This window comes from Amyelois transitella, chromosome 15 (genome assembly GCF_032362555.1).
Source record: "Amyelois transitella isolate CPQ chromosome 15, ilAmyTran1.1, whole genome shotgun sequence".
Taxonomy (NCBI): domain Eukaryota; kingdom Metazoa; phylum Arthropoda; class Insecta; order Lepidoptera; family Pyralidae; genus Amyelois; species Amyelois transitella.
Genome location: NC_083518.1, coordinates 992,172 through 1,005,682, shown reverse-complemented (window position 1 = coordinate 1,005,682; position 13,511 = coordinate 992,172). Strand labels below are relative to the sequence as shown.

Here is a 13,511-nt window from a genome sequence, read left to right as displayed (position 1 = left end):
CTGAAAAATTGAGACACTGTTTTATTATGAAATGTCACGTTGTGCCAGACTTTACATAAATAAGACAAAATTAACTTGTCTGCGACCCCTGGATTGAGAACTAAAGTTCACACTCGAGCATAGGGTTGCCAGCTCGAACCTGATACGGACACCAGATAATCGAAAATCCTGCTTATTGGCCTAACATTGGGTAATAAAGCCGGACCTACATGAAATCATGAATTAATGTAGTAGTCAATGGCGCTCTTCGTGAGCCACAATCTGCAATGTGATAAGCCGGACATGTAATCGAAAAACCACCATAAGTAAGACCATCAGCTCTCATATCATCTTTAACAACGTCCAGCTATTTTTCTTCGGCCTGCGCCTTCTGCCTGCGCCCAGTGGAGGCGGCATTGCCAGATATTTGTTCCCCATATATAGCATGCTGGCCCGCAAACCGCTACTATTGGTACAGTACGTAGGCTATGTCACAAACATGCAGGCTGCCGCGAACGCGGTTCATCACGTGGTCTTCCGTACGTTCTTCTTCTTCTTCTTAGTCGTGTCACTCTTGACAGAGTGGTCGTGGTCATCATGTAGTGTTGGAGGCGGGCGCCAATGTGCGCCTTACGATGTCCCGCCACTTCTCCCTGCTGGAAGTCATCCTGCTGCACTCGTTAAGTGAACCGCCAATCACAGACTTTATTTGGTCGGTCCATCGCATGGGTGACCTCCCGCGCGGTCGAGAGCCTTCCACTTTACCGTACGTTCGGCGAAACATAAATCTTTGTGACACGCAGCTTGTGCCGTTCCAGCACCGGCCACGTTTGCCCAATCAAAAAGCCTAACTTTGTCCAGCTTTATCCGGACATTTCTTAGTTAGTATCTCGTCACACAAGTTTCGAACTTACATCGAGGCTAACTCAATTTGTGTATCTCATATATATTATCTATCCGGACGCCTGGCAACCCTACTCGCCTACCTTGGGTTATTCAAAGTTGCAAGCGTTAAAATGTTTAAAACCGTCGACTAGACTGAGTCGAAAATGTACCTACTTACCTAGACGATTTTATCACGAACGTAAATGCATATCTGTTCTTTCATTAATTTTGTTAAGTTGTTTCTGTTGTTAAGTAAATATTTGAAAGTTGTGTAAACTACCTTTATCATTTATAATGGTCGTTTACTAAGAAGTGAAATAAAATCTTAATTATCGCTAAGCTTAGAATACTTACATAAATCTTTAGCGTTGTAAACTTTTGAGATTATGACTTCACATGACACAAACCTTTAATTTTAGTTACAACATATATTACGACGAACATAATATGTCCATGTACGAACTATCTAACAATAAGAAGTTAAATCTATAGACGAAAACATATAAATATTGAAACGAAAACTTATGATATTAATCTCTAACTGTATTATATATCATCATAATGATAAACAGGAGCGTCTTCATCGTTTAATAACATAGCATTAGTCCGCCGTGAACGTATTACCGTACTACTATAAGGCTGCACCAACATTGATTACACAGCGAAGGAAGAAAATGAGACTATGAAAACATTTTGCCGGACGTTTGATTACTTTCAGGACTTCGATAGGCTGATATTTCTGTCTTACCTCGATTAAGAGTCTCTTATTATGACATTAATTCCTCTTTTTGAATATTTTATTATGTAAAGAAAACACGTGTAGTGTATCATATAGTACAAAAAAGAAAATAACATCAGCTGTTATTTAATGCCTTTTTGGAAGGAAAATTTAAATCCGTGTATACCTTATTAGGAATAAAAAGTTATATTCCACCCGTAAAACTGTCTAGAAGATTTTGCGAGGTAGAGTAACGAACACATACATCTATACAAAATTTTGCAATCACATAATACAAAAAGAAAAAATAACATCACCTGTTTTTTTTAAAGCCTCTTCGCAGAAAAATTTTAATTCATACAAAATTTTGCATTAAAATATTAACAGGTTAGAATAACTATGATAGATGGAACGGAGGTTTTTGAGAGCATAATTCTCCGAAATGACGTTTGGTTTTTTATCGTGCTGCGTGTGAGTCATTCGTCCTAACCTAATGCATCGAAATCGGCGCGTGGGCGGGGTACCAGGTGAAAAAGGCACGTTCACATGGCAATTTAGTCTATTATGACATCACCATGATTGATTTGTGACGTCGTTTTCCATTCATTTCTAAAGTAGCTGCAGACTTGTCGGTTATAAATCTATGATGTAAGATACCGAGTGTAATTTGAAAAATGTCGACTGTTACTCGTGTACCTACAGCAATTGATAAACCTTTGTGTTAGAATTAAAATATTTGCGTGAATTGTCAAAACTTACGATTTACGCTTAGTGCCCTTTGGATTAGAAATTTGATATTGACAATTTATTTCTTAAGGCAATATTTTCAAAATTGAATAAATAATATGTATAGATTTTACAACTAAATAGCTGAACGTGGCCATTCAGTCTTTTCAAGACAATTGGCCCTGTCTACCCCGCAAGGGATATAGACGTGACGTGTATGTATGTATTCCTTACCTGGATATGATCTTTTCAGATACATTACTAGAAATTATGTTTAAGGTTAAGTCCGCCATTGTGCATTATTATTCTTCATCTACTTCTTGTATTTCCTCTCCGTTCGGAGGTTGGACAAGAAATTAAAATTTTCAACACCACTGCTCGATACACCCAGGTACTCCAGCCGAACCTATCGCGGAGGTTTCTTCACCCTTATTTCGAAGGATTCTGCCCTGTATTGTAATTAATTGCAAAATCCTGTACTTTCGCATAACATGATCGAATTCTTTAAAACCTATACATATTTACAATAGTAAATAGTTTTGACATTTGGTATTTAGAATTATATTATCCAAAGGCCGGCCACCGATGACTCGTTATCCAACAATATCACGATGACATGACGATTCTCAGAACCATGTAGCGCTTAATCATTATTGGTTTTACTGTTTACTAACCACTACCTGTCTCCTATTTTACATAGATATAGACATGTCTATATCCCTTGCGAGGTAGATAGAGCCAACAGTCTTGAAAAGACTGTAAAGCCACGTTCAGCTGTATGGCTTTATGATGGAATTGACATTGATGTAATGAATCGTTTTCAAAGAAAACACTTTTATGCTATTTTTCAATTAATCGTCAGATGTTTTCCGCACAAAATCTTCTGATCTACACATTTGATCTCTTATACAATGGTTTATATGTTACTAGCTTTCGTCCGTGGGTCCGCTTGCGATCAAAGTATATGTTATGTCTTTTTCCGTACTGATTTCCGTATATTATTGTTTGGTAGTTTTGACGCTTAAGATAGACAAACAAACACACTTTCATATTTACAGTATTATTTCAAGTTATACTTTAATAATAAAAAAATATGTTATTTTAAAGAAAACTTAAAGCGAAACGGGACATGTAGCAAGTTAAGACAAACTATAATTGTCCAATCAAGTGTCAACGACAAATGAAAATTTAATGGCGTTCAGTTAAGTCGCGTGAAAGTGAAACTGATTCACTTTCATACACTAAATCAAAGTTTAATAACCAGGGTTGTCACGAGTTTCTAGGCTAACTGAGACTGGTGGCCATGTGTCAAATCGTGGTCAGTGTTGTGACTTTAAACTATTTTCTAGATTAAAGAGATAGGTTAACAATCCTAATTTTATCATGCCGTTCAGTTAAACGTGGCCTTTTAGTCTTTTCGGACTTTATTTCGGATTTGACTTGACTTTTGGACCTTTCCTTGAAGTCTTTTTCGCCCAAAGGCGAAAAAGATTTCCCCGTAATACATACATACATATGGTCACGTGTATATCCCTTGCGGGGTAGACAGAGCCAACAGTCTTGAAAAGACTGAATGGCCACGTTCAGCTGTTTGGATTAATGATAAAATTGAGATTCAAATAGTGCCAGGTTGTTAGCCCATCGCCAAAAAAAGAACCCAAAGTTTATAATGCTTTTCCCTTTTACCATACCTTTGTCCATGGGAAAGAGATGGAGTGGCCCTATTCTTTTTTGTATTGGTGCCGGGAACCACACGGCCCCCGTAAGTCTTTCCCAGTAACTAAAAGACACTAATAAGCTTTTGTAGGAAGTCAAGAAAGGGAGCGCTGTTTCAGAGCAAAGGCGAGAGCAGCGTACTCGTCCCATGATACGAATTATATCGGGAAGGTTGGTAGGGCCACGGCTGGTGGTGGGATATTGTTCACCGTAAGTCATATGTATAATTATGTACCGATTTCTCATAACTCCGTTTGTCTTGTTCCAGTGGGCGTGGTGGGCGGCGGTATGCCCGAGGCGTCCAGCGCCGACAGGCGGCACGGTCCCCTCTACGGGCGGCTGGTCGCCGAAGACCAACTGGCCTCGATGAGCGCGCCCTCAGACATTCAGGTGAGCGCGACCACGCGCAACCCCCGAGCTTTCTGCCGCTACCCTACCTCCGCACAGGTAAATGATGCACGAGTCAGTTTGATGTGGCCGGTCCGCTGGCTCGCTGCTGATTGGTTGACGCGCTCTCGATGAAACTCGTGAGCAGTTATTAGAGTGAGGTGTTTGACTTAAAAAATTTAGATCAGCTATTTTGTTGTCATTGTCCGTGGTTATATATAGTAAAGGTCGGTGTAAGATGACTAAATATAGTAAAAAAGTAGACGAGCCAGCGATTGTCTTGAAGTTGTTAGAGCTGATGGTGGGGTCGATGTAAATGGCTAAAAATAAAAGCTACTGGTTGTTTTGATGTGCCAATGCAATTTTGTTCAAGTTATCCAATGTGTTATAAATGCATCTGAAAGATAATACATACTTTGCCAGTGCCGATGGTCAAACTTTAATTAAATGATAAATGGCTGTTTTTTTAATGATGAAGTTATAAATACTACTTTGTTTTGAAAAAAAATTCATATATATCTTTAAATAAGTTTTTTTTTTGTAAACAAAAAGTATTAAGGCTGTTACACACGAAGAAGGCACACAAAATAAAGGCAAGAAATCCTAAAAAAAATGTAAACAAAAGTGAAATAGAAAAATTCCCATGAATCGTGTACGACACACCTATTGTTTTATTAAAACGCCATTAACAAGCCAGTCTAGCCAGACATTACGCGCAAATAAATAAATTAGACGGTAAAGTGCAACTAATTAAGTGCCCGCTACGGCTCGGGCTCTTTCGCTGAACTAAATGGACCTAATAAGATGGGAAGGAAACAAAAAAGTGATTTAGGTTGTCAATCTGTTTAACTTTATAAAAAAAATCGCAATGGCGTCACTGTTCTTCAAACTAAATTTACATTTTACGAATTATATAGTCTAGAATTTTTATATAGTTGTATGGTATTGGCACATTGTTTGAAACAGCCGTATTCTCAATTCCAAATTCAAAATAGATGTTCAAATTTGTTCTGTAACGTGTCTATGGTACTTACAATCATATTACCGTTATTACCACAGAGCATGGATGATCGCGCCTGGACGGATTATTGTCTGTGGTTGGCAATGTTTTTCATTGACGTGCAAATAGCGAACGTTACGTTCCGTGTGTTAACCGCCACAGTAATGTAAAACAAACTGTCTCGTGTCTTATTTTGTCCCATACATAGCTTTTTATCACCCAATTTTAGTGTGAATTTGGTCCAATACTATTTTGCAAAGTCATTTCGTTTCTGTAGATTGTGTAGTTTGGATTATACGGCTTGGATGCACTCATCATTACTTTGATTTACTTTTAAGGATTGCATGCTTGTTATATAAGGTCTAACTAAATTAATTGAACATTTTCCTTTCCTTTTAAAAAAGATTTTTTAAATTGTCACCCAGTTGTCAGTGGATCTACTGGAGTGGGGAAAAATGTTTCAATCAAATTGGTTAGAGGTTTTAAGTATTAAGTTAATTTTTTCACAGAATAAATAGACTTTTTAAAGAAATTTAATCCAATAAGACTTTATTTTATCTCGAATCACCAATTCCAAAAATTATAATAGCCCTTAACTAAATAATATACAAAATATCACATTTCACTCATCTCATTTTTTAGTTTTCATTGATCTTTCGCACCTGCTTATATTTGAGGCCGGGACACACAGAAAGCGAAAGCGAAGTAGTACATTTTGTATCATTCCTGTTTTTATGAAACAAAACACACACATATAACCTACCTTCGCTTCAACCTCCGGTGTCTGTGTGTTGCTGCCTTTATTGCAATAACAAGATATAAATGCAATTCATAGCTCATATAAATTAAGGGTTAATACACAACGGAGACGAGAGATGACGCCGCTTTTTAATTGAGCAACTCAAATTTTAACTGTATCCACTACACGAAAAAAGACTCGCTTTCGCTCCGCATTGTAAACTGAACCTTAGCTGTGTAAAAATGGTGTAACTACGGGTTTTCCCCCGGTTCATAAATTTTATTTCAAACTCGTCAATTATCATTCGACACGGCTATTATTTACCACATTGTAAAGCTGTTTGGTTTGTGCAATGTGGTATGATTATGAGTCATTAAGTTGTATATATGTATTTAGTAAATATAAGGTCGCTATGGTGACTCAGATGTTTTCATATGCACATAACATTATGCATCCATTTATAGATATGTATGTGATCAAATGTTTTATTTTTATATCCAATTTGCTGTCAAATGAGGTGCAATTTATCTTTCGCATATATATATATATGTTTAATTTTATGACGAAACGTAATTATCCCAAAAGTATTGTTTTTCAAAATGTGTGTTCGTTCTATATTCGAACATTAAAAATATTGCAATTTTTAAACTTTTAAGTGATGTTGAAATTTAACGAAAACCATATTTGACAGTATCTAGCAATAAATCTCGGCTTGACCCGCTTGCATGATCGCTTACCCTCCCAAATCGATCCTGTTGACGTCAATTTTAACAATAAGTTTCTTTTGTCCAGGCTATGCAAGCCCGAATACCCCACCACTTTCGTGACCCATCGACTGCGCCACTTAGAAAGCTGAGTGTAGACCTCATCAAAACCTACAAACACATAAACGAGGTGAGCCTTTTAATTATAAGTTAATTGTATGTACTAAGCACATTATATATAGTACAAGAGCAACAGTTGTCGAACGGTTAAGTTGCTACAAAAAAATGCAACACATGGCTTACGATTTATGTACCTACACTACTTTAATTGCTAACCTTATACCCTAACCGTGAGAGAAACCCGCTCAATCAGGCGATTATATATATGGATTATTATATATATCTATATTATTATATGATATGGATGTGTAACCATGATCTTGTATGGTGTTGTTCCCTGCAATGGTTGTGGAGATCAGACAAGAATCGCTTCGTTTCAAAACCTGACTTACTACATACATCATGGTCATAGGCGTACCCGGACTCCTTAGAGAGGGGAGGATGTAACCAGGACTAATGGTTGGAGTATGATGACTACAATCTTTACAATTTATTCCGGTTAATATAATGTGCAGTACAACATTTGCCGAGCAAACAATGTATTATTTATATTTCTTGTTCCACGTGAATCATCCCGCGGAACAGACGTGCATGTGATTAATATGAAATGGATTCTGTATGAAATATTCAAGCGTTGCTATGGTGATGTTTTATTATGACTGTGTGCTTTACCTGGATATTGTTTTTACATCGTGATAAAAAAAATAATTATAAACAAAATTTTAATCACAAAGTGTTACGGTCCGGAGTCACCCTTCGCGATTTATACAAAAATGAATTTTATTCTCCAATTTTATTTATAAGACGGTATCATGAAAAATAGTATCGTTGAGTTCGACGAACAACTTCGAACTTACTTCAAGTCACACTCAATCTGGTTAATTTGTTCCGATTAATGAATTAATGAATATATTTATTTATTAATTCTGTGCGTAATAAACTGGATTGGTGTGGCCTAAAATTAAAAAAATAATGAAAAGTAACAGAGCTGATAGGAAAATAGCAAAATAGACGTTCAAATGCTTTCACATGCCAAACTTTACCATGATCCAATACGGGTTAACATCTCCTGCAAAGGTTGCGGAGGTCAGACGAGAGTCGCTTCGTGTAAAAACCTGACTCGCCCATTCTCGGACTCTTCTCCAGTAAGGACCCAACCGGGACTAAGAAAATAATGCCCAAGTGCTCTCAAAACCTATCCTGGGGCAATGTCCGGGATGAAAAACGTGTTTAAAAATGCGTGATTTTATGTATGTATATATTTTATGTGTTCTCTCCTCCACATTTACACAAAAACTATACTCGTAACACATTTATACATCGTTCCACCACCATATATAATAAAGAATTTGGAAATATAGATCTACTAAACACTAAAACGATTAAAACTCAGTTTTCAATCTAGTTCAACTGATAGTAATATAATTTTATAAGTAAAGCTATTCTTAGTTGATTTTGTTTACAAATTCCTGCCATGTAATTAACCCTTTTTATTATATAAGTACATCACTTTAGGGCACTATAGGTCTTTAAATTGTATTAATAGTTTATGTAAATTTCTATTTGTAAACGACTGTTTGTTGCCTAAATAAAGATAAATAAAAAAAAATAAAAAAAAAGTATGTATGTAAAAACGTGTTAAATTTAATTCGACCCTGTATAAAATCAAAACGATTCCGTTGCAAAGGTGTCGGGAGCGATCGAATCGCATACCTCATGCCTCGTGCCCTTTTTGGTTTAATGTAGGCGGTCAAGCGTGGGGGTAGATTTATTACAACATTTATTAAATATGCTTCTCGGCGGATTACCTAATAGATAAATTGATACAGCCCGTTTAGGCGGATGCCTGTAATTATATGTTAAATTCTCGTGTTACAATGTTCCTTCCCGAACTCCTCTGAGACAGCTTTACTGATTCTCATGAAATTTTGTGAGCACATTGAGTAGGTCTGAGAATCGGCCAACACCTGTTTTTCATACCCCTTAGTGATATAGGTTATCCACCCTTAAACTTTTTATTTAACTAGAAATTACTTAAAAATTATTTATATGGTAAAACAACGTTTGCCGGTACAGCTATATATAAAACTGTGGTAACTTTACATTATGGGAGAAGAGTACGATTTTTTTTATAATTAAACTGACTGTGAATGTTTCTTAGCTGGGATGACTTATTCTTAAGAAAAATACTAACTAGTAATTGTGAAAGGGACTCTCTCTGTGTGGCTGTCTGTTACGCACTCCTAAACCACTGATCCGATTTTGATGTTATTTTGTACAAAGATAAGAGTTGACCCTGAGGAAGACCATAGGTTCATAGGTACAAAGGAAATTGCGAAGTAATAAAAAGAAAAGCTTTGTTTGTTCGTAACGAATAAACTCAAAAACGGGAGCGGAACCCCGTGCAAAAGTTATAATATAAAACGGTGAAGTCATAAAAAAAGAAAGATTGACTGTTGACAATAATTTCATACTTGTACTCATTCACCTAAATAACTCAACTTTTTGTAGGCAAACTTACAGGGCAAGGTTACGTACTATTATGTTTATCTTTTACACGATAAGGGTGGTATGTTTTCAATGTCGTTAGTAATTCAGTGAATACATATTATAATAAAAATACTGCCCGCATATTATTTGACAATGCCTTAAAATTATTTATGAAATTATCTCCGTGATAACAGCTTTATGTTGAGCGAAGTACTAAAAATAGATAACTTTGATATTTTATCGAATTATTTTGTTGTTGCTATGTTATGAAGTTAAATATATGTTTTGTACGCCTGTTTGGCGCAGGATAAGGATTCTGGCTTCTAAACAACAGTTCCTTGGTTCGATCCCTGGTCTGGTCATACATACATATATATCACGTCACGTCTATATCCCTTGTGGGCTAGACAGAGCCAACAGTCTGGAAAAGACTGAATGGCCACGTCAGGTCATGATGGAAATTTAACTTTCTGATCGGCCTAGAACATGGTATTTGTACATGTCGCTTCTGGGGTTAGTCTTGGTTCCATCCTCACCTCGTTGGATAAGGACGCGCAGTCCGTTTGTCGGTTACCATGTATGATAATTACTGTAGCTAAGCTATAAAACTTATCGTAGGCACTATCCACTTCCGTCTGACTTAATCCAATAAAACCCATCAGCTATTGTTTGCAACGCCTCCCACGTATTTCACAGCAGCAACAGCGCACGCCATTACCAGCATTCACAGAATTAATACACGAACTGTAACATCGTCATCAATATGTTTACGACGCCCCCACCACGCGTCCCCCCCTCCTGACCTTTGACTCACGTGTGAGTTTGCTCTGGTGCGTAGGCGGCACACATTGACTATGACGCAGTATCACTTTCTTCGCTCGCGCCGGTGTTGGATGCAATTTATATATGTGCAATTTATATAACAACAAGATTGAAGTATTCTGAGCAAGTAATGAACTTGTTCTATTTTGAAGATTAATTGCATTCCATTATAAAAACGTTCAGTTTTGTTAAACGTGTCGGTTTTTTCTTTAGCTTTACTCTTAGCTCTTGTGTTGATCGTAAGGGATATGGAAGTTATATGGGTGTGTGTGCGTTTGTATTTTGCTTTTCAAGACTGTTGGCTCTGTCAACCCTGCAAGGGCTATAGGCGTGCTTATTTGTATTTATATACGTATTATTTTGCAGACGTAATTTGATTAACAATTAGGAAATGGAGTCAGTATTTTAGTTTGAAGTAGAGTAATTTATGATTTTTCCTAATTCTGAAACTATCTTATTTAGATTTATTTCCTAAATTAGTAGTCGATTTAAAAAAAAAATATTTTACCCGTCGTTAATTTCATCGCGACTCGTGTGAAAATTATTTGACCCGATCAAATCTTACAAGTCTTATCTTGATATGGTTCCGATAAAGACTACTCGTACTTACGTTTGTGAATAGCTCCACAGGTGGTTGGTACAAAAAAAATGTAGTTTCCCATGCTGTTAAGTTGATGCAATGCCACAGCCTTTGTCACAAATTGTCCATATTATCGGCCATTGTGAACGTGACCCTGGCGGGTTGTCATTTGCTGGTTAACTGCTTGTTTGTTTACTGTTTAAATGATTTTGTAATCGTGTTTGTGTCCCAACGGTTGTGAACATTGTCATGCACACATTATTATCCGTAAGTTAAAAGTATGTAGGGAAGTGGAAGGTTTTAGAAATAGGAGAAGATTGAAAAAGAGATGCATCTATAGTGTAAAGGAAAGTATGAGTAGAAATAACAGAAGACAGACAGAAGTAATTGGAATAAAAATTAACATACCGACGATACTGATCCCACGTAATTGGCTGGAAAAGGTAACGACAAAGAAGTAGTTAGAAGTATTTAGGGATAGTGGTAAGAGTAAAAATGCAGTCTTTGCTTACCGCTTCCGGAAAGAGAATGAGCTATGCCGGTGTGGTTTTTACAAAGTATACACATCAGTGGGACATACATAATCATGTCTTTACCCCTTACAAGATAGACAGGGCCACAATGTTTTGAAAAGGCTCAGATGTAATAGCTTAATGATAGAATTGAAACTCAAATAATGACAGGGCAGGCAAAGAATCGGAAGTACAAGTATACATACAAACATACATATGTTCACGTCTATATCCCTTGCGGGGCAGACAGAGCCAACAGTCTTGAAAGGACTGAATGGCCACGTTCAGTTATTTGGCTTAATGATAGAATTGAGATTCAAATAGTGACAGGTTGCTAGCCCATCGCCTAAAAGAGAATCCCAAGTTTGTAAGCCTATCCCTTAGTCGCCTTTTACGACATCCATGGGAAGAGATGGAGTGGTCCTATTCTTTTTTGTATTGGTGCCGGGAACCACACGGGAACTACAAGTATATTCGATAATAATTCATAAATTTCCAACAATCACACCAAATGTGCTCCCAGCGATTATTTTTACGCGGCATTTCCCAACGTGCCGTCTCCACGACTCGTGCGCGGCAATTAATCTTATCCACGTGGGCTCCCCCGCTCTCCCGCTCTATTTTTAAAACGAGACACAAATAGATTATTGTCTAATGTTCTATTTGCGTTAGGTACGTGGTCGTTGCCCTATATGGCTGTGTGTTTACGTGGCTGCATGCCAGCCGTGTCAATAAACACGTAAACATGATGATGGTGTAGTATGTATGGTGATATGCGAACGAAATTTATGGCTTTAAGCTTTTTACGTCGGTACTTAATTGTTTAAAATTTTTTTTGACAAATTTGTTGTTTGAAATTAATCGCTTTTTTTAATCCGCTTATAAATAAAATGGTTATCGTGTCAAACTAAAATCGGGAACTAATGGAAGATGTTTTTCCAGACCGTTTTTATAATACGTACTTACAAGGGCGAGTAGTATACTTCAAACAGTAGGTATTTTAGTAAATATTTAATAAACTGTAGAGGAATACTTGTTCACTATCAATGTACATCAAGACGAGACGGGAGAATGCACTTAAATTTATAATAATGAAAAATAAAAAAACTATTACACAAATACTGATTTGTGTAAATGACTAATATGTTTTTTTAATTATCGTCATTCCATAGGTTATTTTTCCTTGACTCCACGACAACCCAGAAGTAGAAAAGTCATGAAATCACATTTATACATAGGGCATATAACATATATAATATGTCTAATCTAACATATTGACAGCTCTTCTGATAACTAACTCGTCTAATAACCAGGTAAACCCTTGCCGACATTATTGTAAATAATTAAATACAGTTTCTTCAACTAATCACAGTCTTCGATATTTCGTCGAAACATATTATTATGTTGACGAATAGAATATAGGATATTGTTTGTTTGTCTTACAATACATACATAATTATAGTACGTCTATATTCCTTGCGAGGTAGGTAGAGCCTAGAGTCTTGAAAAGACTGAATGGTATAGCTTTCTAGTGGAATCGAGATTCAAATAGTGACAGGTTGCTAGCCCATCGCCTACATGGGGAATCCCAAGTTTATAAGCCTATCCCTTAGTTGCCTTTTACGACATCCATGGGAAGGGTATGGCGTGGTTCTATTCTAATGTAAATTAAAAGTACATAATAATTTAATGGTGTATTTTACTGCATGCGTAACAGCTGTTTCTTTACAAGCACTTATAAAATTTAAAAAAAGAAGAGATACTTCTCTTAAAGGGTTGGCATCAACCATCATATAATTTTTACATTAAATATCTAAAAAATAATTCCATTCTAAGCCAATTTTTCTCCACCAATATAGATAAGAAAACGACCACTCCCATCTACTTCCAATGGATGTTAAAAAACCTGTCACTATTTGAATCTCAATTCTATCACTAAGCCTAACAGCTGAATGTGGCCTGTCAGTGTTTCAAGCTGCTGGCTCTGTCTACTCAATAATGGATATTATACGAACAAATAAAAAATAACTCAAAAACGTTATTATATGAACAAAGAAAAAATATAACAAAATATGTATACTAAACATGTATAATTAGATTTCCATAAATATAGAATTACTTACGTTAATGAAT

The 13,511-nt window shown here is 36.4% G+C and overlaps 1 protein-coding gene across 6 annotated transcripts in view; it reads left to right on the top strand.

The window, feature by feature from the left end:
- Window positions 1-13,511, top strand: part of LOC106136494 (serine/threonine-protein kinase minibrain) — a 148,105-nt gene that overhangs the window by 20,493 nt on the left and 114,101 nt on the right. For 5 of the 6 annotated variants that reach the window (XR_009657168.1, XR_001228657.2, XM_013337061.2 and 2 more), the window contains exons 2-3: window positions 4,293-4,471; window positions 6,943-7,044. Coding sequence is in view for 4 of the 6 variants with exons in the window: in XM_013337061.2 (XP_013192515.1) it covers window positions 4,293-4,471; window positions 6,943-7,044 (281 nt within the window). In the remaining 2 variants the exon portion in view is untranslated. The remainder of the gene's footprint in view (window positions 1-4,292; window positions 4,472-6,942; window positions 7,045-13,511) is intronic. The other variant, XM_060948111.1, reaches the window with a different exon arrangement.